General features: G+C 38.8%; 1 protein-coding gene across 1 annotated transcript in view; it reads right to left on the bottom strand.

Annotated features, from left to right (window-relative positions):
- Positions 1-27261, bottom strand: part of PTPRM (protein tyrosine phosphatase receptor type M) — a 712503-nt gene that overhangs the window by 420854 nt on the left and 264388 nt on the right. The window contains exons 3-5 of the mRNA XM_065399529.1: positions 18508-18779; positions 8113-8191; positions 2600-2715 (exon numbers count right to left, since the gene is read on the bottom strand). Of these exons, the coding sequence (XP_065255601.1) occupies positions 2600-2715; positions 8113-8191; positions 18508-18779 (467 nt within the window). The remainder of the gene's footprint in view (positions 1-2599; positions 2716-8112; positions 8192-18507; positions 18780-27261) is intronic.

Below are 27261 nucleotides of genomic sequence, written 5' to 3'. Positions count from 1 at the left end.
TCTAACAAGGATATGTTTTTGTCTGTTTTGCCCAACTGTCACAGAATTCCATTTTTGGCCTTAGAATCTGCCATTTTGCTGCAGCCAGGTGCCCAATATTTTGTTTTTTTCTGCCCTGCCAGACCTGGCTATTGCTTCCTCTTCCTGTGCTGCTTTCACTGAGGCGAAGCCATGAACAACAGGTCTCCTAGTTCATCAGGACCATCCCAGCTCAAACAACATGTGTGTCTTAGAGGGAGAACATGGCAGTCAGGGGCCAAGCCAATGAGTCGTGGGTACCAGTCAGTGCTCTGTCCGGTACAGATTGCACAGAGCTGTACACAGAGCTGGATTGAGGCAAACTGGGGCCTAAGCACACTGAAGTACAATGTCCTAGTGGCTTCACTCCATGGCCCTGTGCCCACCATAGCCCCAAGAAGACTGGTGTAGTGGCATTAGGCCCCTTCTTCAAGCCCAAAAGTGCCCCATAGTCATCGGCAGGATGGCTGGGGAGGAAGGCCCTGTGTACTCACACCAATGGCTGGGGTTTATCTGCTTGTTTGTGGGAGCTGGACCTGCTACACTTTCCTCCTGCTACACATACAGTCCTCTGTTTGGATATGCATTAAGGTGACCACCTGCTAATATTTTCACACCTTCATTACATTTTATAATTTAAATGTGCAGGCTTCATTAGTCCTTGCCATTGGAGGTAGGGTTCTGCATACTAGTTGGGTGAGTATAGTATGCAGAAACCTCCCTCCAATGGCAAGGACTAATGAAGCCTGCACATTTAAATTGTAAAATGTAGTCACCAGGTGGCCACGCTAATATGTGTGTGTGCAGGCATGCTAGACGTCCCCCCCAGAGCAGTGGAATTTTGGACTTAAACCTCTGTACTGTTCAATGGGGATGTTCACAGCTCTCAGGGATATTGTTGGAGTCTCTCTAGCCCACGAAAGCTTATGCCCAAATAAATTTGTTAGTCTCTACGGTGCCACAAGGACTCCTCGTTGTTTCTGCTGATACAGACTAACACGGCTACCACTCTGAAACCTGTCTGCAGACTGAGGCCGACATTATTGCATCAGTTATAGTCGGGTAACCCTTTCAAACTTCTCACCACAACAAGAAGGGTTAGATTTATTTTAGTGTGTGTAATGCAAGCTGAGATTCTGATGTAATCACATAGCTCTTGGGGCTGGGGCTCAAGCCCTAGAAGCATGAGTATTGTTCAGATCCTCCACTCTGACAGAAATACAAAACCAATTAACTTGATACATATTCCCACAGAATCAAAAGGGTTTCTGCCACAGAGTTAGTGTCAAGGGACCCTGCCTCTAGTGTGGATTTTGCTCCTTTTGGGCTTGAGTCAACACCCACTCAAGTCAATGAAAAGGCTGCCCCCTCCACTGGTTTCTCTGGGTATCAGATTAGGCTTTTTGTGGGTATAGTGGATGGTTAGCCATTTACTCACAAGTAAAACCTCTTCCAATGAGATTGTTTTACCTTTTTTACCACATCCCACACATTTTAAATGTTTCTGAAATCCCTACACACTTGGTGCAGTTCATAAATTAAAGTTCATAAATTAAACATAAAGGGCCTGAAATTGTTTGGTGACAGAACCCCCCCCCCCCCCCAAAAAAGAAGTTTATCTCTCTCCCCTCCATCGATTATAACTTTAATTTTCCCTACCCCATCTTGCAATTTTATCTGATTATCACAGACACAGTCTTTTCCCTCTAGCACTCAAGTTCTCAGAGTGCCACTGTTGCCATTATGACTTCAGGTAACTTAGATTTTTGGTGTTTCCCCACTTCAAGGTTCAAATCCAGACTGATGTGTGAAGCAGAAAAGGGAAAATTCTGGAGGTATGGCATCATGTGGACAGCTAGCTTCAGAATACTCAGTGGGAGAGAAAGGGATCAAGCGTAGAACACTTTTGTTTGATGTCGGTTTATATATACAAATAGAGAAGGCTGGTTGGATTGAAAGCAAAGTTAGGAGAAAGTCCACAATTTAAATCAAGATTGGATATCTTTCTAAAAGATACACTATAAATCAAACAGAAGTTATGGTCCTGATGCGGAGTTTACTGAGATGAGGTTCTATGGCCCATGATATGCAGACGGTCAGACTAAATAACCGTAATGGTACTTTCAGGCCTTAAAATATATGAATCTATGCAAAGCAATTCTGTTTTAACAAAGGGCATCCTATATTGGATATAGGCAGCGCTATAGAGCATTCTGATTAATAGATGCACACCAACATCACCACTTACAGCTAGGTCAGTCACAGCAGCTGCTGACAAAAGGCACAGCTGTCACTATGGAAAAAGTGAGCATTTACCCTTAATTACCACACAGTGGTAACAGAGCTACCACAGTTTTGCTCATGCTACGTTCACCACTCATAATTGACATGTGAGGAAATATCAGATACTGCAAAAGAACAAATACCATGGAAAGGTTCAAATCCATTATCAAATCCATTAGGCTAGTATTGATGAGATAGGAGATTAAGCTATTATTTCTCCTCTTGTGCCACTCCTTGGGATGACTGAATCATACTTTCAAAAATCTCATTGTACTGTGAAAGAAAATAAATAAGTTACCTGTAACCACAGCCGGTCACCTGAATTCGTTTTACCATTGGCAGTGCACTGAAAAGTGGCAAACTGTCCAGCATTGACTTCCACACTCTGAAGACGCAGGAAATGGGGGGTTTTGGCTGATGGAAGAGAAAAAAGGATAGAGTTATTAACACACAGTGTGACTGGGATGGACTCATACTAGTTTATTAAATATATACAGTTTTAAAATGTTCCAGTAATAAATTTACATTGGAGAAAAAAAAGTGCTAACCAGTGTTTTAAATATTTGATTCTAATTGTAGAAGATACTATAGACTGTTAAGTGAGCTTCGTTCCGTTTTGCATGTATCTGGGATACAACAAAAGAGAAGGGTGCTATCTTATTGTTCCTGCGGTGCAAATTATCTTAGCTCAGCAGCCCTCTTGTATTAACACTTCTATATTAATAAAGGTTATACTGAAATCTAATTGATGTTTTGAACAAAAACATATTAGCTATTTATACTAACAACTAGACAAGAACAGTAAAAAGTTAAATTATGTTGTCAAGGAAACTACTTTTTCCTTTTAACTAGATACAATGTGTGTAGATAATGCATTTTAGCATGATTGTTTGGTATGCTACAGTTCTAGCATAACATTTCCACCAAGAAGAGCTATATTCTTTAAAGACAGCTCTTCTGAAGAATATCGGAGGAAAACAAAACACAGTAGCTGCTGTATGCTGATACTTATTTCCAGTTTAGGCTGGGAAAACACCCCCAATAACAGAAAAGCAATGTGTCTGTAAATACTCTTTCAGTAAGACATCTACATAAAGAAGAATTATCTCAATTTAACCTAACTGGGTACACGTAGTATATTGTTTTTTGTTTTTACTAGAAAAAGTCAATTGCACTGAAGAAAAAAATAATCAGAAATTAGAGAGAGTATTCTCTCTGAGAAAGACAATAGTTCCAAACAATCCAGCTCCCAAAGAAGTCAAGAGGAATCTTTCCATTGACTACTGTGGTAGCTGAACTAGGCCTAGAATACTGCTTTCAGTTATAGCCACCTCAGTACTAGAAATATTTCAACAAACTGGAGACCTACCAGATGAACTACATTAAGGTGACGACTTGAAAAAAAAAACATTAAAAGAACTTTGTAGGCATAACTTGGGTAATCATAAGCATAACAGGGGATATAAGAAAGATCTATATTAATTCAAGAATTGTTTAGATGTCAGCACAAGGGATTATAGAATAACGGGAAGAAATTTTGGATGAATACTTGAAAAATGTCTGTGGAAAAAGCTATTAGACTTCATAATAGGGATTTGATCCTGCTCCCATTCTAGTCAATGGAAAAATTCCCATTGACTTCAGTGGTGCGGGATTCAAGTACTTGTCTCACAAACAAGTGGTGGAACCTCATCCCTTTAAAACCAGACTCAATAAAGAACTAGATAGGCACCACACTAGCAATGAGGGGACCAACGGGGCAGCTAGGCTCCACACTGGCAAGGAGAGAATTAAAGAGAGCCTTTAGACCCATTTGACCCTGGCCCATTAACTTGCAGCCAACGTCAGGCGTGGAGAAGGGAGTTCAAAGGAAAAGACGTAGGCCTAGTCTACACTAGGATTTTTACATTGGTGTACAGTAGTTACGCATTGCTCAGGAGTGAGAAAAATCCATGCCCCTGAGAGACATAGCTATCCCAACCTAACCCCCAGTGTAGACAGCGCTAGTTTGACCGAAGAATTCTTTTGTTGGCCTAGCTACTGCCTCTGTTACTGCTAATAAGCAGAAGGCAGGTTTGCGAGGAAGCAGTCAGGAAAGGAAGCGCTGGGACATGCCTTTCTTGGCTGCTGCAGCCTAGCAAACCTGCCTGAAGGCAGAGAAGCAGTGGGGAGGCTAGGCTGCAACCAGGATGCCAGGGCTTTCTACAGGGAGCAGAGTCCTGGGGGCCTCTTGGGGCTGTACCTCTCCCCATGCTCTCTGGGAACTGGGGCTCAGCACATCCCAGCCCTTCCTTCACTGGTTGCAGTTCCATGGCAGGGTGCAACCTGGAGAGTGCAGGGAGAGGCACTGTGCAGCTCTGACATCCAGGCTGCAACCTCCTCCTCTCTACTGCCTTGCCCACAGCCTCTTATCTCCTGTGTGTGGGCAGGCCTGCTGGGTGGCAGCCTCAGAAAGAAGTGCTGGGATGGGCTGAGCACCAACCACAGGCAGGTTTGTGGGGTTGCAGCTAGGGAAGTCTCAGTACTTCATTCCCCACCTGCAGCCTTGTAAATCTGCATGCAGCTGGGGCCTGTCTCATAAAAAGTTGTTAGTAAGCGGCATACCATTGCCAATATCTGAATCCCATTAACACTGGTCAAATATTCCCAGCAAAATGTTGCCACTAACCAGAAGTTGCTAGTATCAGGATTGCTATTAAGCAGAATTTGCTGTGTATTAAGTCTACAAAGTTACCTTTTCCAACCAAACTTGTGATCTCCTCAAAGAATGAAATCAGGTTTGTTTGACAAGAGTTATTTTCCATAAAACAACATTGACTGGCATTAAATTATTATCCTGTCATTTAATTCTTTATTATTGGAATTTTATACCAGCTTTTCCATTATTTTGACCAGGATTGATGTCAGGCTAAGTGGCCGGTAGTTTCTCTGTGACTGACTGCAAGTAGAGGGAGATTGATAGGTGGAGTCATGTGTGTCAGAGGCAGACAGGACCAGAAAAGCACTGATCAGTGTGGTTCTGGGAAGAAGCGGAGAGAGAGAGCGAGCGAGCTTCTTTTGGGCAGAGGGCTGTGGCCAGAGATGATCTTAGCCAGCTCCTTTAGGAGTCTTGGGTGCTAGTTACTGGGACCTGCTGATTTAAAATATTTATCCCTAGTAGATGTTGTTTAACATTCTTCTTGGTTACTAATTGACTGGAAAGTATTTTATTGTCCTCATGTGATACCAGTACATCATCCTGCTTCTTTCCAAATACAGAACAGATCTATTTTTGAACACTTCTGCCTTTTTCTGCCCCATTAACAATTTTATCATCTCAATATAGTAATGGGCTTATCCCATTACTGGGACTTCATTTATTCCTAATATATACCTCTACCCCGATATAACGCTGTCCTCGGGAGCCAAAAAATCTTACCGCATTATAGGTGAAACCGCGTTATATCGAACTTGCTTTGATCTGCCGGAGTGCGCAGCCCCGCCCCCCCCCCAGAGCACTGCTTTACCGCGTTATATCCGAATTCGTGTTATATCAGGTCGCGTTATATCAGGGTAGAGGTGTACTTAACCTCCTCCTTTTTCTCCGTAGCCCCGTTAGAAAATGGATTTTTTCCCCTCTGTTGTCTTTAGCCTTCCTTCTCAACTTTCTACCCACCATAACTTCATATTTATATTGATTGCTATTTAATTTCCTCTTTTTTCTGGTTTGTGATATATTGCTTGAATTTCTAATTGCTGCCTTCCTTTCATCATTGAACCAGGATGGGTTTTTTGCTAAAGCTGTCCTCTTATTGATTGGAGAATCACAGCTTTTTGGCCATCTAATACAAATTCTTAAAGAACTCCAATTTTCATTCATATTTTTCTGTGTATATTTTTCCACTCAATCCATTTCACTCAATTTTCCTCAGCTTTGGGAAATTACTCCCTTTGAAGCACCAAATATATACATATTTACTGATTGGGACTGTCCTCTGTTTGCCCACATAAAATGCAATCAGGTCATGATCTACAGGACTACCTATTAACTACATTTCCACCTCTAACTTCTATCATTCTCATTTTTTTGTTTAAAAATTTGAAGATAATTACTCTGAGTTTATTTATTTTGGCAGCAACATTGTAAAACTTGGTATAGTGTATGAATAGCATTATCTGTTTTGCAAAAAATTTACACACTAACAATTCTAACACAATATTTTTAATTTTCTAGTATACACCATAACGGTTTCGATGTTTATAATGAATTCTTCATATCCTAAATTAATTACTTTACTAAAGAATTGTTTCATTAAAGTAATTAAGTTTCAACACGAGTTTCATTGGTTATGCTAGTACATTGGGCACTGGGGGTGTATTCTGCTCTCTGCTTTAATAAGAAGTACATGCATGCTTTGAGGATTGATCACTATAAGCGCACAGATCAAAACTCAAATATTTTGCAGGCAAAATTATTAACATGACAAAATACTACTTAGCCTATTTGAATTACAGATACAAATTCAAAATGCAGTTTAAGCACAAATACTGTACAAGCAGCTTGAGAACCTTCTACGTTTATTACAACTTTGGGTACGTCTACACTTACCTCCGGGTCCGACGGCAGGCAATCGATGTTCTGGGATCGATCCCGGAAGTGCTCGCCGTCGACGCCGGTACTCTAGCTCAGCGAGAGGAGTACGCAGCATCGACGGGGGAGCCTGCCTGCAGCGTCTGGACCCGCGGTAAGTTCGGACTAAGGTACTTTGAATTCAGCTACGTTATTAACGTAGCTGAATTTGCGTACCTTAGTCCGAAGTGGGGGGGTAGTGTGGACCAGGCCTAAGTGAATCAGAAATAAGAGAGCTGATGATTCTGCATAGCCATCTCCACATTTCAAGATATTTCTATGTCTTCCTGCCACTAAACACTAAAACCATTTTTATGAGGCACTCCAATATTCAACAATAAACTACAGTTTATTTTAAATGACACAATGCCTGTTTACAAACCATTAGGAATACTTGCAGGGATAGTATTTGCCAATTACATGCAGTCCCCCACCCCCATCAACCTTATGCACAATAATAGGTTACAATCTTCAATTCAGAAGATTAAATATTAATACATCTTTATTAGTTGAATTTAATAAGCTTTAACAATTCTAAATAATTTTATTTTACTTGGGCAGTTTGTTGAAAGCCATGACAAATTGCTACGTATAAAGCATTTTATTTGTAGTACTCTTACAGTGCCACTTTTCTTTAAACACTTACGTATACGTATGGACTATAGACCTGTAAGCTGGGGGAGAATATTACAGGAAACACATTTTAAACAAATAAAAATGTGCAGAACTTTAAGCTATGGACCCAAATAACAGTGCTGTGGAAAGTATATTATGCAGTGTTGCAGAACAAAGCAACAGACACATAGCCAGTTAAATGTTCTGGTTGAAAAGGTCTAAAGGAAATCACACGTGTTTAGTTCTTTGCTACTTTACCTGCAGCCTCAATCTGTGATCTTTGATAAGCGGGGTTGGCATGGGTCAGCGTTATTATTATTTGTACTGGAGTAGCACATAGAGGCCCCAATCAGGGATTGAGAGTCCCATCATGTTAGGCACTGTACAAAACTTGTCTAAGCAATTATCTCTACAGCTATAATGTGCAGCACCTTAATGCTTACAATGGTTGCTTGATAGTCAACAAATTTTTATAACACTGGAATTGTTATTGACATTTCCTGTTTCCTTTGCTTTAGACATATATTGGAATAATGTCTCAAATACGTTTTAGAAAGACTGTTACAAAATTACACATATGCACTTACTGCACGGATGTCCTAAAACCTTCACCTCATCAATAGCCAGGTATCCTTGATGACCTGAAGTGACCACTTCAAAAATAACCTGAGAAGTGAAGAGAGAACTCTGTAATTACACAGTGGAAATAAAGTCTCTTATATCCATTAAATTACTATGGAAAAATAAGACAACTAAGTATTTATTTAAATAGTATGTTGAGACCTCATAACAAAAAGCCAAGAATGCATCTTTCAAATAATTTAGGACCAGAACATAAACCGCATTTTCACAATGTTACTCCCCACTGGGTTAAACAACACACTAAGGAGACTCCAAAAGCTATTGGATCTACAAGGCAGTCAGATTAACTTTTGATTTTCTGCCTTTTATAGTGCAAACCTGTTTATATTTAATACATGACAATTATACGGTATAGCCACATTTCTGTAGTGAACTGTATCAGACATATGCATGGCTATTTTCATGAGTGCATTAGACATGCTCTTAATCTTCCACCTACTGTACTACGTTAAGTAAAGCAGATCTATTGGCTACAGTTTGTTTGATGGCTATAAATAGGTCACAAGATAAATGGACTGCTCTTGTCAGCTGAATTAAGAGCATTCAAAAGTAAACGTCTCCAAACTTTGGCAGCCCTTGCTTTGAACAACTCAAGTCTGTTTATGCGGAACAGGAAAAAAATATGCCAGTGGCATTAATGGGTACTTTTTCAAAGTAATACACAGGAGATGCATGCTCAAATCCTGCTATTTTTTAATCCTGCTTTTCTTTGGAAATTTATCCCTAATTGTTTTTCTCTACTGTGCTCAAGAAACATAAAAAAAAAAGTTTGGAAGACATTTCACAGGTACACTCTATATTTGACCTTGGAGAAGTTGCATAAAGACACAAGTGTACCATGTTCCTTTGCTGCAATGGTTTAAATGACAAGAGTCCAATACAAAATGCAATATGTCACAATGACAATATGGAGCTAGTATAATATTAAAACAAGATAATGGGTTTTCTGCTGTTGAATAAACACTATAAAATCAAGGATCATGAATTTAAAATAAAATCTTGAGGTGACAGTATTCTTCATCATTCTTTGTCCTCACAACAGATACATGAATTGGTTTGTCCCATCTTAAAAAACCCGGCTTTAGTCGCAACTCCCAGTAAAAGTTTCACTCCACCTTCTTTCTGCCCTTCATCTCTATACTAACTGAATGAATAGCAGCCTTAAACTCCTCTCATATAATTCCATTTGGGACCCCCAGTCCACAAATGTGGCTTCTTTTCCCTACACTCCACTAAAAAACTCTCACCAAGGTCCCTAATGAACTCTTCCTGGACAAATATAAGGGCTTTTATTCCATCCTCTTCCTTCGTGACCCGCTAGCTTCCTTTGACACTGTTGACCATACTCCTCTTCTTGAAATCCTGTCAACTCTGGGCTTTCTTGGCTCTGCCCTCTCCTACCTCTGTAACTGCTCCTTTGGTGTCTTGTTCACTTGGTGCTCCTGCAACTTCTCCCCCTTTTTGATGGGGGTCTCATTGGGCAGAGGTCCATCATCTTTATAACAAATCTACCTCTGGACACTGAACCAGTCTCCTTCTGTCCAAACTAAAATCTCAGCATGTTTTTCTGAATTCTCCTTGTGGGTCCAAACAACAACAAAAACTTACCATGGCCAAAAGAGAAAGACTGACAATTTAAAACTCCATAAAACAATTTTTGCTAAAAAAATATATGTAAGAATATTCTTCAGTTACAGCTAGTGACCCTTAATATCTAATTCTAAACTAAGGCCAAATTCTGCCCTCACTTATACCTCACACAATTCCATTTGATAAAGTGAGTTGTACAGGTTTCTATAGGCTCCTACTGTTTCCTACAGTATCCAGTGCAAGCCCATTTAAAGTTTCAAGGAAACAGTGTCCTACAAACACAAAATTGGTTCCACCACCACCAAAACTATCCTTCGAGAAATCTTTTGAAGAAAACAATGCAAAAGAGTAGTAGTATCCAACTATTTTATAGCACATGGAAAAGAGGAGACTAAGGGGGGATATGATAGAGGTATATAAAATCATGAGTGGTGTGGAGAAAGTGAATAAGGAAATCTTATTTACTTGTTCCCATAATATAAGAACTAGGGGCCACCAAATGAAATTAATGGGTAGCAGTTTAAAACAAATAAAAGGAAGTTCTTCTTCACACAGTGCACAGTCAACCTGTGGAACTCCTTGCCTGAGGAGGTCTATAACAGGGTTTAAAAGAGAACTAGATAAATTCATGGAGGTTAAGTCCATTAATGGCTACTAGCCAGGATGGGGAAGGAATGGTGTCCCTAGCCTCTGTTTGTCAGAGGGTGGAGATGGATGGCAGGAGAGAGATCACTTGATGATTACCTGTTAGGTTCACTCCCTCTGGGGCACCTGGCATTGGCCACTGTTGGTAGACAGGATACTGGGCTGGATGGACCTTTGGTCTGACCCAGTATGGCCATCCTTATGTTCTTATGTTCACTTTGCATACAAAGATCTTAAAGTGCTTTAGCAAAGGAGGTAATTATCATCCTCATTTTACAGATGGGGCAATGAAGGCATAGAGAGAGGAACTGACTTCCCCAAGGTCATCCAGCAGCAGAGTCGGGCATAGAACTCAGAGCTCTATGCTCTGGTCCAACTGCCTTGGGGGGGGGGGGGAGAAGACATGTTGTATCTGTGTTTCAACAGAGCAGAGGAACTTACTCCAAATCTTGTCCTTTAACATACGCAGATTTCTAGCTGAGCTCTGGGAAAGTATTGGAGGAGATTGCAGATACACACATCTTAAATAAATGACCAATAGGGCTTTTGTTGGAAAATATCCCAACAAGACTATTCATGCAAAGCTGGTTTTTCAACCAAATATATATTTTTAAAAGTGTCTGATTTTCATTTAAAAGTAAATTTTTTCATAGAAAAACTAACCAACCCAAACCCCAAATATCTGTAATTGGAAAAGCTGCTGCGCTGCCTCACGAGAGTTGTAGTTTGCAAGTCTCATGCCCCAAGTACTCCACTATGGGCTGGGTTCCCTAGACAGATTACATCTCCCAGGAGGTATCCTGGCCATGGACTCCTATGATCAGAGAGACTATGGTGCATCATGGGAAATATAGTATGACAAGGTAGCCCGGCCAATACAGAATGGGAGCAAGAGGCACCCAAAATACAACTCCTACTGAGGCACCACAGCGGCATTGCTGAATAGTTTTTTTTCCAGTTTTCAAATATATTTTTTTCACTGAAGCTGAAATTGTTTTCATTTGCGCTGACATTTCCGGGGGAGGGGGAGAAGAAGAGGGGGACATTTTCCAAACACTACAATGGTCAGTAGTCTTCAGTCCAGAACCTATATGAAAGGCTGGAGCAAAGTTCTTGATTGCTCCAATATGCATATAAACAAACAAAGCTGTGAGCTTCTAAATACAAAATAAGCTCTCTAGCAATTTCATAGATAGAAATTGCAAGATTAGGACAGTTTAAACAAGACATTTATAACAGACCAGAGACACACTGAGTGATCTAAAATATTCTACCATACTCCCAGATAACATACCATAAAGGTCCCATCGTATATAATGAAAAAAGCAGTGTTGGACTCTCTGATGAACTACAGTTACTGTCACACAGGCGTTAGGTTTCAATCAATAGTAGTACTAGTTGAAATACATTGGGCCAGATCACGCTCCCATTGAAGTCAATGGCCAGACTGCTGCCATCTTAAATAGAAACAGGACTGAGTCCTTTTTGACACATAATATGCATGTCAGTGAAGTGAAAGAGATACCACAACCAGCAGTGACATACCTCAGCCGAAAAGGCGTCACTGACATGCCTTTCACTTTATTCAAAGACATGACACGTGCTACAAAAAGCTGCAAATCCCTCTCACAGTATAATTTTCATCTGTTCACAGTGTTCTAAAATAATATTAGCATGTGCATCAGTAACTAGTATTCCCTTATACTCTGATTAATGATTGAAGATTATGGGCCAAAATTCTCTGGTGTAAATGAGGACGGCTCCATTTTTGCCCATTTACACCAGCAGGATATTTGACCCTACATAGATCACACATTTTTAAAATTACTAATACACATATACTAGTACACCAGAGTATAAAACTCATTAATGAGTTTATAAATCCCAAGTCACACTGAGTTTTAAACAATAAATACTCCACTTCCACAAGTAAACATGCTGGTTGTCCATGTATACTAGAGTTAAAGACCAGATTTTTAAAAACATTACAAGCATAGGCTCAGCGTGATCGCACTTGCAAATAGATTATTGTAGATCAAAGAACTGGTAAGGGATATAAGTAGCTGTCAGTGTGTGAAAACACCCTCTTTGTGCAGACAATCACAGTAGCTGCATGAACAAAAGTACATGCAGAAATGCACATGTATGCTTGCAGGTTTGTCCTAAATGTCTATTGTCAAGAAAACATGACTCTAAATGTAAATAGGTGAGTTAGCTAACAGATGTATAAACATTTGCCTCCCTATATAATACCCATCATATGAACTGAGGAACTATTCATTTCAGGTAGCAGAGTGTAAAGACAGTTATATGATCAAACCATAATGTAACTTGGGGCAGGTCTACACTTACTTCCTGGTCCGGCCGTAAGCAATCGATCTTTTGGGATCGATTTATCGCGTCTTGTCTAGACGCGATAGATCGATCCCGGAAGTGCTCGCCGTCGACACCGGTACTCCAGCTCGGCGAGAGGAGAACGCGGCATCGACGGGGGAGCCTGCCTGCCGCGTCTGGACTCGCGGTAAGTTCGAACTAAGGTACTTTGAATTCAGCTACGTTATTAACGTAGCTGAATTTGCGTACCTTAGTTCGAAGTGGGGGGTTAGTGTGGACCAGGCCTTGGAGTCAAACAGCAGCCCTTTAGAGGTTTCCAGTTTCACATGCAGAGGGTTATGCCAATCAAAGTACATAAGTGTTCTGGGGGGTCATTTTGTGAAGGAGCTACTGGAAGGCCATAGCTTACTCCACAGAGTTATGCATGTGCATTTGATGGTGAATGCCTTCATTAGGTGACAAGGTTTAAACACAATAGGTCAGATTCTGATCTCAGTTACACTGGCGGAAATTTACAGTGACTTCTGGGGAGTTATTTCACATTTACAATAGTGTAACTGAGATTAGAATTTGGCCCAGTATTCAAATTGTGTATCTAAGAAGTTTGCAATTACTGGCAGCTGACACTTAAATGCTGCTTTATATGCTTAAGTGAAAATCTGAATGCAGAATGGAAACAGGATGGTAATTGTAGGGGAATTTTAATTTTACATCCCAGGACAGGTAATTGCTTTCTTTGTATGCAGCACATCCTTGCCCCTCCCCTATGCTTTCTACTACACTTGTCCTCCCCTACTAGCTCCCTTCTTTGGCTGTATTTTTACACCATTACTAATTATTTCTGAATTTTTATCACCCTCATTTAAAAAAAAAAAAAAAAAAAACACGAAACAGACTAACTACTTCATCCTGTATTTCTTGTGAAACCATGTACAGTTTTTTCATCATTTTCCACTTGATGAGTTGCCTGGTCTGAAGAATGTAAACATTTTCACTCTAGACTCTCAACTTTGCATTTCATCACAGCTGACACAATATCTGAAGACAATACATGAGGCACATTAGTCAAAATAAAACAACATTCTAGCACAGCAATCTGCACTAAACAGGATAGTCCTTTGTTTCTTTGGAAATTATTTTGCTGCCTTATCAGTTCGGAAACAACTGGTTAAAACACTGATTTCATTTGCTCATGAAACACTATGCTGAATGTCTGGCTGAGAGATGTTTTACATCAGGCTATTCCTCAGATGCCTGCCAAACAGGAAATAGTGAAGCGGTTTAACATCACACCGTCCCTGATCCTGCCTGCTTCAGTGAAGAGCAAAATTAACTTTTCATTTCTGCCACTTCCCCTTCTATATGTGAACAAAGAAAGGGAGTTTGCTTATCATAATGCTTACTAGTGAAAATGTGCTGTTGGAGATAACTTGCCAGTTCCAAAGAACAAAAGGAATAAGTAATTTTTACCTCTAATGCATGACCTCACTTAGTAAATTCTTGCCTTTGTTGTTGCAAAGAAATTACAAAACTTTTAGTCGACAGGTGGACTGTACCTCATTATAAACACTTCGTAATTCACATAATTTAAAAATATCTATTTGAAAAAGAGAAGGAAATAAAGTATATTCAGAAGTCTACTTAATGTAAGGATATAGAAGAAGTAGAAAAAAAAAATCAATAATCCTGCGGGATTCCTGTTAGCTTTACATCCCAGGGCAGGTATTGGTTTCTTTGTTTACAGCACATCCACACCCCTCCCCTATGTATATACTATACTCCTCTCCCCATAGCTCTCTTCTTTGGCTGTATTTTACAATATCACTCTCCCCATCTAATATCATCCTGCTTCCAAATTTGAACATAAAGTAGCATCTAAGTGCCTACAGCCAACCTGAGCAATCCAAAGGAGGATGTCTTTCTATGCCAAACATTGAAAATGGGGCTTATAATATTTAAAGCTAGTGAAATGAATTGTATTTATGCAGGTTATTTTGTCCTATTTCTCTGACAACTGCCCAGCAACTCTGATTTTAAGGGTAGGTCAGAACTGATGGCAGACTCTTACTGATAGGACTTGGGTCAAATGTCTGCTTACTGTTGGACACGTAACTAAGTTTAAAACAAAGCAATTTTTAAAACTTGGATGACCCAGCCAGAGGTGCATCTTTTTCAAAATTTCTAGTAATAAACGACACAATTTAACAAGTGGTTTTTTTTGTTTTTTTAAGCCCTTGGGACTTAGGGCAATGCTTAAATTTTTTGTCAGTTATAACATTTCTTTCTAGTTTTAAATCTATTAAGCCCAACTGATGCCACATATAAGCCACATGTGAACGTGAGTGTGACATTTACTGTACAAGAAACTTCACTCTTTGTCCTTCCTGATAAACTATAACGTACAGGGTCTAAACCAAATTCCCAAGCACCAAGTACAGTACATTCAGGTAATGATGTGAATGACAATTTCAGCCAGTTTTGAAGAGACAGGATGGATCTAGCAGCAAAGAGTCCTGTGGCACCTTATAGACTAACAGACGTATTGGAGCATGAGCTTTCGTGGGTGAATACCCACTTCGTCGGATGCATGTAGTGGAAATTTCCAGAGGCAGGTATAAATATGCAAGCAAGAGTGAGTCAGGCTAGAGATAACAAGGTTAGTTCAATCAGGGAAGATGAGGCCCTCTTCTAGCAGTTGAGGTGTGAACACCAAGGGAGGAGAAACTGCTTTTGTAGTTGGCTAGCCATTCACAGTCTTTGTTTAATCCTGAGCTGATGGTGTCAAATTTGCAGATGAACTGAAGCTCGGCAGTTTCTCTTTGAAGTCTGGTCCTGAAGTTTTTTTGCTGCAGGATGGCTACCTTTAAATCTGCTATTGTGTGTCCAGGGAGATTGAAGTGTTCTCCTACAGGTTTTTGTATATTGCCATTCCTAATATCTGATTTGTGTCCATTTATCCTTTTACGTAGGGACTGTCCTGTTTGGCCGATGTACATAGCAGAGGGGCACTGCTGGCATATGATGGCGTATATTACATTGGTGGACGTGCAGGTGAATGAACCGGTGATGGTGTGGCTGATCTGGCTATCTACACCAGCGACACCATCACAGGACCTAACCAGATCAGCCACACCATCAATAGAAGGAACGTTCTGTGAACATGCACAAACAACGTAATTGTATAAGTTTTTGATTGTAGAGGTAACTTGTGTCGACGAAACTCTGTAGCATAGACAAAGCCTTAACAGTATGTCTAACTGACGATTTGCAACGTTAGCTGAGAAACTCACCAACCTGAACTCAGCTGGGGGATATTGTATCTCACAATCTATGGAGTTGCACAGTTACTTATGCTTAAAAAATTAAAGCACATTTTAATACTGCACACTGGTCTGACAACATAAAATAACTATGAAATAACAGATTTTTCTCCTATTAAAGAGGTAGCAAGCAGGTCATATATACTTAAAGAAACCAGATATTTTATTCTGTTGCCCTCTGAGGAAAACACATAGCCAATACTTCCTGACTGGTGCAGCTCTAAGTGAGGGGCAGGCTTCAAGTAGCAGCAATTTGAACAAGAATTAATTGAGGAATTAAATATATCTTAATCAGAATACTTAACAATTTAAGTTTAAATGACAAGTAATTAACCTATAATTAGCTTTGTTAGATGCAGGTTATCAAAGTGATTTATATATCTAGTACAGTAGTTTGCCATGTAGGGTAAAACCTACACAAGTAATTACCTGGTACAAAGAAAATGTATATTGGATGAAAATGATTACTATGCTCAGAGCCTGTACTTTTAAAGAGTCATTTCTAAATGGAAACCTGACATAAAAGGTGCCAATAACACGAATAACTATAGGAACACAATATAACAAAATGCTAATTATTAAATCTTTTAAATGCTTTGCCTGTGTTTATGTTAATAATATGCAGGATAAAACCACTTTAAATACCAAATAAATACTAAGGTGTATGACTAGAATTGGATTTACTCCACAATAATCAGTCTTGCTTTTATTCAGTTAGCATTAGTGGGAGTTACTTGCCTACATTTTTCATGAATCATCAGGAAAATAGACTCAAAAATGTTTTTAAGAGATCTGCATTGTACAAATACTATTCCTTTAAAACACTATCATGTAGCCTGTGTTAATATTTATGGCTTAATTTTGATTTATTTGTTGGTAGGTACGCCGTGGGTATCCTATTAATGGATTGGAATTGTATAGCACTGTCATGTAGGCAGGTATCGCTACGATTATAAAAACAAAAACCCCCAAAACTATTGTTACATTACCTAGTCCATCCCTATACCAATGCAGGATGTTTTCCTGCAGTACTTATTTATTTGTACATTGTCCCATCATCTTTTATATATGCCAAGTAATGGGGTTCCATAACTATTGTTGCAAGACCACTGCACATTCTGCTATGGGTTTTTCCTGTCCCTGTTCTTTCTAGGAAATGGAGCAGACACAAGATGGCTGATGCCTTGTGAGGAGTAATAAATGCTGCAGCATCTGGTGGGTCACTGGGAAAGACACCCAAGTTCTGGATAGGATGTGAAAACCCACTCCCAGGGATTTTGTGACAAAAGATGAATGGTTAAGGAGTTCATTAGAGGGGAAGCTTTAAGAGCAGTGGGACCAAGGTAGGCGTGACACCAAAGAGTACAGAAACAGCTGTGGAGATTGTAATTGTGATGGGGAAGCTGAGGAGACTATGACAGAGAGGATGCAACCAAAGAGACAGGAGATGGCGCAGCAATTGGGAACAGAGAGATAGATCCTTAGCTGGTGTAAATCAGAGTAACTATTCAAGTCACTGGAGCTACATCAATTTGCAAAAGCTGAGGATCTTCCCCTGAGGCTGTGACTAAGCCTGAAAAGCCATATTGCAGTTATCTAGGTAGCCTGAGCTACAGGCTTCTGTTAAACTGGTCCCAGTGGAGTGAAAAAAGCTATTTGGAAGTATCTTGATTCCTCGGACTTCAATTAGCTAAAATATATTAGTTGAAATTTGATGCAGATTAAATAGATAGGGAGAGCACATTAATGTCTTTTGAGATTGCCTGTATCTCTATCAACATGGCATTTTAGCCTCATCCTAATGGTACAGAAATATTTTATTAGAAGTTTGTCAAAATCCCCTTTCCCCCCACATCCTTTTGGGGTGTAGGGTATAGGGTGTACATGTGTGTGTTTGTGGAATCATGGTAAACTTTCCTACAGAGGGGTAGCATCTTAAGAAATGGCCATGTTAAGCTCCTACTACTTCACCTTTAGGCTCTAATCAGAAGAATGCTGCTGTAATCAAATTCTCTCAAAAACTGAAATTACAAACTGAAATTGCAATTCAGGCCTGTGGACTCGGACACATCTGGTTCTAGAGCCACAACTGAGTGTTATCAATATAAAGCAAAACAAACAAGCCTAACACTGTAAAATCTTCTGTTACTAAATTCTAATATTCCTGATGTACAGGTAATGGGTAAAATCCTGGGCCATTGAAATCAATGACAAATCATCCATTCTTAAATATTAAAATAAGCAAATATATATATTTAGCATCAACTGCAGAAAAGATCAATTAAAACAAACTGACCAACATAACATACATTAGATTTTACTCACTAATCAGGCCATCTTAGCCTGTATTCAGTCTTGCTGATGACAAAAAGCAAGTTGTAAATTTAGGCTGCAAATTCATTCAATATGAGAAACATTTAACAACAATGTTTAACAACAAATAAAATGTACCTGATAGAAATTAGGCCAAAAGGTGCTAATTGCCAGTTCTGCTCTGTTCCAAGTGCCAGTAGCTGCTCCAGACATGTTCCAGATGGGGTTACCAAGCGGACCATTATTGACCTTCACATAAACATTCAGAGAACCAGGATTGGACCCACTCTTGCTTGAAACATAGTAATGGAAATCGATACAATGCGTGTCATTTTCTTTTAGGTGGGGTAGCAGGAGGTGAGCTCTTTGTTCAGCAAACCTCCCAGAGGTGTTCACCAACATGAAAGATCCTGCAAAATAAACAGCCACAGTCTCAGAAACAGTTTTTGTCTGTTTACTGCCACCATCATCCCCTATTTAAATATGGAAAATAACAATTCTCCTCTATGTCTAATAATAGCACTTAGCATTTATACAAGGCCTTTCATTCAAGGATCTGAAGGACCTTTTCCAAGTGTAGTATGTATTGTAGAAGTATGGTAAGTATTATCTTCCTAATTTGACAGGTTGTGGCACAGAAAGGCTACAGGACTTGCCCAAAGCCACATGATGAGTCAACGGAAGTTAGGAATGGAATCCAGTGTCCCAGTCACTGCATCATTTGTGGGTACATGACTCCCATTGAAGTCAAGATGAATTATGCATGCACAAATGACGGGATGATCAGGCCCAAAGATCTCCTGAACCCCAGGCCCCTATTCGAACCACCACACTTTTGTGACTGATGAAATTTCACCTTCATCGAGGTGACACTTCTGGCCTATCAAGACTGTAGAACGGAAAAGATCAGACATGCTAATTAAGCTTTAAAAAAGTGGTTTGTGTTTGAATTTCTAAGTAAACAAACAAGTAAATAACAGATCAGTAAAGTATATAGGTTGCACTCCTAAAGTGATTTAAACAGCATTCACATGATCTTAATCACTGTGCAAAAAGATTCTTCGTTTCATCAGTAACAAACTCATTCCACTGAAGCAAAAATTGGAAGAAAGGGATCGGTTTACTGATGAATAGATAAAAAAAAGCTACAACCGCTGTAGAGCTCTTTGATTAGAATGATAAAAACGGTCTTCCAGAAATTCGTATTTTTGTATACAACTAAAACTTAAACCCTACATGGAGGCTTGTCTACCAATACTTATGTTATTGTTCCAAGGATGGACTTCAAATATGATTGAATGAATAATCTGAGTAGAGGACAATCTGACAAAAGACCATTTAAGATAACGGAACTTAAATTATGTTCCCCCCAAACATGAAAATGAATATGTCATTGAAACTATGAGGTGTAAATGGATGATCGAGTAATTTCACAAAAATAAACTAGGATTCATTTTGCCTAAGCAAATTAGGAGCCTAAATCACATCTTTAGAAACGATTTTAGGAATTTAGGAGCCTAATTTCCATTTATTTCAATGAGACAGACTCCTTAAGTAATCTTTTGAAAATGGGACTTAGCACACTTGGAAACTTTACCCTAGATATTTCATGTATCTTACATAGATATGAAGATTAAAGAACCTGGTTTTCTAGCTGTGTTAAACTATTAAAGAAGCAAAAATCCTGAAATCATTTTCATCCTAGACAAAAATAATCCAGTCTCCAAAGTTGATAAAAACTACAATAAACTGCGATAATGAAGGATCTGAACTGATCGTGTATTATTCATTCCTTGTAAACTATTATTGCATAATATGATCATGTAATAGTAAATACTTTTACACATTGGGCCAAGGCCTGTTTGCTTTATTAACATGAATGGAAGTCATTGGGATTTCTTGCCTGATTAAAGTGAGCAAAGATTTGGTCCATACCATCATTTCTAATTAATTTAAATTTAAATTTCCCAGGACTCTGAATATTGGCTGTCCATATATTCATGGAGAAGCTTGTTTATTTGTTTCTGTTTCAGCAGAGGGAAAAAAATCCTAATGCTTTTCCATCAAAAATCTGTTTTTTTGTGACTCTCAGATTTCATTATATTTAATTCCTTTCATGTACACATCCAGGAATCTGAAGTATTTTTAGGCTATTCTGTGGCCTTAATAATCAATGCTGCAGGCGGGTGGGTGCATGCCAATGGCTAAGGAAGGAGAGGAACCCTGCGTCAGACACAGTAACAGGAAGAAATCTGCCTGCTCTGGACACAGGTAGAATGCCTCTGGACTCACTGTGGGAGTACACTGAGGGGCAGTGATTATTTTAGCTTCTGGACTAATAACATGTGTTCCCTCCCTCTGTCAGCTGGTGTGCAATGGAACAGTACCAATGTTCCAATCCTTTACTATGTCAGACCTGGTCTGTAATGAAAAAACTTAGGTCAACCAAGCTATGTCGCTCAGGGATGTAGCAGCAACTGTGCTGCTGTAGCACTTGTAGCATACACACACCCTATCTATAGGAATACAAATTTCTTCAGTGCCTCGGTTCAGGAAGCACAATACCTGGGAACACAGTTGTCTTCTGCACAAAGGAGCAGAAGGGAGAAGGCTCCTGCCCTCATCTGAGCGCAAAGGCAGGTGACCAGACACTGTTTAGCGCTCAACCATTTTTACATTTATGTACCAAGATTTGTTTAGTATTATGGGTTTTTTGTATTTGTTTCTTTGCTTTTTTATGCATATAACAACATAATATGCTGTGACAAAGTTCCTCCTCTATCTTGGTGGGTCCTGCGCTTATTGGCGGATTTTCTTGCCTCAGAGATTCACCATGTGGGTTGGGGAACAGCCCAGAGACCTTCCCCTCTGGGAGAACCCACAGTCCAGGTAAATTGGGAGGTTTGGGGGGAACCCGGGCCCACCCTCTACTCCGGGTTCCAGCCCAGGGCCCTGTGGACTGCAGCTGTCTATAGTGCCTCCTGTAACAGCTGCATGACAGCTACAACTCCCTGGATACCTTCCCCGTGGCCTCCTCCAAACACCTTCCTTATTCTCACCACAGGACCTTCCTCCTGGTGTCTGATAACGCTTGTGCTCCTCAGTCCTCCAGCAGCACACCCTCTCACTCTCAGTTCCTTGCGCCTCTTGCTCCCAGCTCCTCACACTCGCACCACAAACTGAAGTGAGCTCCTTTTTAAAACCCAGGTGACCCGATTAGCCTGCCTTAATTGATTCTAGAAGCTTCTTCTTAATTGGCTCCAGTTGTCCTAATTAGCCTGCCTGCCTTAACTGATTCTAGCAGGTTCCTGATTACTCTAGTGCAGCCCCTGCTCTGGTCACTCAGGGAACAGAAAACTACTCATCCAGTGACCAGTATATTTGCCCTCTACCAGACTCCTGTACCCCACTGGTCTGGGTCTGTCACAATGCACAAGTATCTTGATTTCAGCTCCTGTTCTTTGCTGATTGGCTGAAGTGCTGATGCGTAAAGAATTACAAGTAGGCAAGCGCCTACAGAGGCAGGCTCTATTAATTTTTGATAACACATTTTCTCCATGTTGATAACATTGAAGGGAAGGGTTACAAGAAAAAGTACGCCTCTCCCCCACAAATGGTCAATTATGAAAACAAAACGGCTACATTTGAAAACTGTGTGCTAGATTGTTGCTTAAAAATAGAGAGGAGGGCAAGATTTGTTTTCTTAGTATCTAGTGATTAATTTTCATTCTGTCAGAATGCAGGACACACAGTATGCAGCTCAACTTATACTTGTGTATATTCCAAGTATTAGACTTTTAAATAAAAAAAAATCTGGATATAATTTCTTTTAACCAGCAAAACAATGTTTAAAGTGTTTATGGGCTGCGTTAGCAAAGAACTGAGGAGGATTTGCACATTATTCTACCATTTGCAGTGTCAGAAAAATAATCCTTATTTTCTTAAATCATTTAAAAAGCTCATCCAAGCATTTCTGTGACAACATGGCACAGTTTTCTACATTCAAGTATTACGAATCATAAAACTCTTATATGACTACATTAGAATCACTTAGTTTTCCAAAGCTTGAATGGATGAGTTATATATTACTTGAAACACATGAACAATCATCAGTGGACTAAGAAAAGAGAGACAATGTCAACCCATAGTGAAAATGACTTTTGAGACCCAACTTGTTAAAAGGAAACAAGCAAGCAATAAAGAACTTTCCAATAAACAGAAGAAATCCTATTGGTTCCATTTAGAAAAGGGATGTGATTCCCTTTATAAGAAAAGTGAATCTTTAATGAAAACTAAATTAAGTTATAGTATGACATTTAGATGAGCTGTTTCAGCTGCTTATCTAGAAATTATTTGGCAATTATTATTTTTTAACTCATGAGGCAAGAAGTAGCTGAGAGTAAAGTAAATTCAGCCTTTTAATATTTTGATTAAACTAATGGTTTCAGGAAATGAGATACAAGTGGTGTAATAGAGCCATGACAGGCAGCCTGCTTCAGAAGGGTCTTATGGGACTATTTGATTTCCCACCTGTGAAGGTATTAATGACCAACAACTTTGAAGGTGAAGCCATCTTTCTGTTCAAGGACCAGTATACACACTCACAGTGCAAACTTTTTATATAGATTCAAAGAGTTTAGAGACATGAGGATTGTCTAGTTTGACCTCCTGTACAACACAGGCCATTACATTTCATTCAGTTACCCCCTGTATTGAGCCAAACACCTTGTGTTTCACTAAAGCATATCTTGTTTTTGACTAAAACACATCTTACAGAAAGGCACCCAGTCTTGATCTGGAGACATCAAGAGATGGAGAATTTAACACCTTCCTCAGTAATTTGTTCCAATGGGTAATCACCCAACCGCTAAAAATGCATGCCTTATTTCTAATGTGATTTTGTCTGACTGTTGTTCTTATGCCTTTCTCTGCTAGATAAAAGAGACCTTTAGTACTTAATATTTTCTCCCCAGGAAAGTACACTAATCAAGTCACCTCTCAGTGTTGTTTTTGAGAACCTAAACAGATTGAACTCTAGATCTCACACTGTAGGGCATTTTCTCCAGACCTCAAATCATTGTCGTCTCGGTCTTCTTCACCCTTTCCAATTTTTCAACATCCTTTTTAAAATGTGCAGACCACAACCGTACACAGAATTCCCGTTTGTCTTGCCAATACTATATACAGCAGTAAAATCATCTCCCTACTCCTAATCACCACTCCCCCATTTATCCAACAATCACATTCGCCCTTTTTGCCACAGCATCACAATAGGATTGTATGTTGAGTTGCTTGTCAACTCTTACTCTAAATCTCTTTCAGAGCCAGGATAACATCCCCCATTCTGTAGGTACGACCTTGTTCTTAGATATGTAACTTTGCATTTGGCAGTATTAAAATGCATTTTATTTGCATGGGCCCAGCTTACCAAGCAATCCAGATCACTTATCATTATTTACTATTCTGCCAATCTATGCGTCATCCACCAATGTTATCAGCAAAGATTTTATATTTGCTTCCAGATCACTGATGAAAATGTTGAACAACATTGGGCCTAGTACCAATCCCTGTGCAACCCCTTCCCCCGCTCCCTGAAACATCTCTATTTGATGATTCCCAATTGCCACCTACTTTTTGAGATCTGTCAGGTAGCCGGTCTATATCTTTATTAAGATGTGCATTATTGTACAGTGCTAATTTTTCATCAGCACCTTCTCTGATATGAAAAAGATCACCGTTGATGGTTGCAAAATGACATAGGACAAATTCAAAATCAGGGGTAAATAGAAGCAACTCCATTGAAATCAGTGCAAGAACCACCATGGACAACGCATCCGAGTTTGGTCCTTAATAAGTATATCTAGTTAAATCTTGCATCTCCTGTGAGAATAATCTCATGCTATTAAACTGGCAAGGTTTGGAAAGAAAACATTAAATAAATTTTTCTTAAAACATAGACGAAGTGTATACAGGAAAGACAAATGCAAATTGAACCCATTAAAATATTTTCTATGAAGCATTTGAAAACCTAATCAACTTATCTTCAAAGGTAAGTCATGTAGAAATTCTCGCTCTCTCTATCAACTTTTACTATTCTCATCTGTTACATTGATTGCTAAAATATTGCTCTGCCAGATGGTTATATAAATATTGTGTATGTGGATAAATTAGATAAATTAGTGGATAAACACACTGTTTTGACTGCAAAAGCAAACCAGTCTTGACTTTCTCAGCTACAAAGAATGAAAAATTATGGCATACTTTGCAAGAGAGATGGCATTTCAGCTCTACAGAAAGGTTTATCACATATTGTACAGTATACAGAAGATGCAATATGAGAACGGCACTGCATTAAATTAACTTGACTGCTCATCAGTATCATCCAGACAGAAACATGCATTATTAAGAAAAGATCACCTGTAAGAAAATACGAAATTTATTGGGTTACCCAAAGGAAAAATATAATACTCAATGTGCATTTTTAGTAGAAAAACATTGCAAATGTGCCAACAACTACAGAAGTGCTTGGTTTACAATAAATTATTTACTTAGATGTAATACTCATGTTTAAATATGAGGTTTATTATGGCAATTAAGTCAAAAAGTTTAAATGTGTGTTTCTAGTACAAGACACCTAAATCCATATTTAGACACCTATATGTAAATGAAAGTGGCCTGCTTTTCAGAGGTACTGAACACCAACAACTCCCACTGAAGCCAAAACAGGAGCGTTCAGCATCTGTGAAAAATCAGACTGCTTTTATTTAGGTGTACATAGAGTCACCCATGTATTTTGTTCATCTATAGTCAACATTTTGACTATAGAGTCTAAATAAATTAAATAATGGATGAATTAAAAAAAAAACCATAAATCAGTGGTTCAACAATTGTTTTCAAAACATGCATATGCTTCAGCAGTAATTCAGCAAGTACTTGGTTCTTCATTCAGCACTGAAAAGTTTAGTGTTTCATATGAAAACCATCAAAATATTACCTCCAAAAAGGTGAAAGATAAGAAAGAGAACAAAAACTAAAGAAAGAGCAAACAAAAGCATCTATTCTAGACACAAAACATCCCTGTAATTTTCATTATCATCAATGGAAGTTTTAGGTGAGAGAAGTACCAAAGGAAGCAAAGACCCTGTCTGTAATCTTTATTTCACCAGCTATTCCAATTAATAAATAATAAATTATATTTACAGAAGCTCTGCTTGAGTTTCTTACATAAAAAGGTATGACCAAAAGATGGAGTGGCCCAAGAACAGTGAATGGGTCTAGTTTGTACTAAATAATCTGACAACTGGAATAGCAATATACTCTCCTACAAAAATGATGGAAATGGCACAAGAGATATTTTGCAGTCACTTCTGCAAGTTCTCACAGTGTCACATTAACTTGTTGAAAGACAGTTTTTATATCTGGAATGTCAAATCCAATAAAACTGCATGCAGCACCATTTTTCATGCAAGAAAAAAAATGCCTATAGAGTGGAGAAATCTGCTTTGTTGGTTTTTCATGACTCCTGTACAGTGATCAGTTTTCCCTCTGGACCATGACAATACATGAAATCTACCCTGGAAAAGTAATTTTACTGAAATGGTAATGCAGTAGGTGAAATATTGGGGTATCATTTGTTCATGCATGATTGAATGATGGGTTTGGCTCTCAATATTTAAAAGAAGAGTGTTAAACACAACAGCGAAACAGATCTGGTCTTCAGATACTTTTTCATATATGAACTTCAACTCAAATATTTTGTTATGAAGTGTCTAGATCAGGCTGGTGAGTAGGATGTTATTAAATCAAGCATGCTGAGCTACCTTATTACATGAATAAAATGGTTTCATTTGATTAAATACATAGCTTTACTTATAATAAAAATTATTCATTATTATCTTTAATAAAAATGTCTGGCATCCTGGTGGCATTGCAGAGAAGTAAAGTCAGAGACGTGGATTTAGAAAAGGTTAGATTCAAGAAGCTGGTAGGTTAGATTTTGTTTGGCTTTCAGTTCTGTGCAATGTACAGCGTTCTGGAAAAACAAACACTGTTCTAAATCACAACTTTCTTCACTGCTGCATTTCAAGTCACGATCTTTGTTACAACAGAACAGAGCTTTTTTAAATAAATGTGGTGCTGGCAGCAGCACAGCAGAGGTAAAAAATGTGGAGTAGTAATAAGCAAAGAAGTTTTAGCTGCCATTTAAATAGTTAGTTTTTCACACACAAAAAACACAACAACATAAGTTAACATAAATCTAAAAGAAAATTTGCAGTGTGTAACCAAAACGATTATTCAATGTTTAAACTCCCTCTCCTTTCCACATCAAGAAATACAACAAGTATTAACTAATTCAGTGTTATTTAAATCACATTTAGCTTGGACGTTATTTCTACTCAGGAGCATCATTTTCCACTGAAATACCGTGCAGCAGATCCTCAGCTGGTATAAATTGGTATATCGCCACTAAAGATCTGTCCTAGTACAATTCATCATATACACCTATTCTATCATGGTTATCCTGTAAAACACTTATACACCATCTGATTCTTAACCACTACCCCTATTTTGGTACCATTTTTCTATTTAATAAATTTACAGTTTATAACCCTGTATAATACATTATTTAAAATAACAATTACCAAGCTGAGACTCATCTTCTCACCAGCTTCCAAAGCTACTATCCTTCAGTTTTTCAAATACTAAATCTTTTTGTAAACAATTAAAAGTTCAACTATTTTATCTTTAATCACTTATACTACACACAGAAGCAATCCATCATTACCCATTGTTTTATCTTGATTTTAAGCCAAATAACTGTTTACCACTTTCAGTAACCTCAATCTCCTCCATTTTATCCTCATGAATGCACTGTTAACATGTTGATCAAAT

Source organism: Emys orbicularis, chromosome 2 (genome assembly GCF_028017835.1).
Source record: "Emys orbicularis isolate rEmyOrb1 chromosome 2, rEmyOrb1.hap1, whole genome shotgun sequence".
In the NCBI taxonomy this organism is placed as follows: domain Eukaryota; kingdom Metazoa; phylum Chordata; order Testudines; family Emydidae; genus Emys; species Emys orbicularis.
The sequence above is the reverse complement of the archived record's forward strand: the minus strand, read 5'-3'. Positions and strand labels throughout refer to the sequence as shown.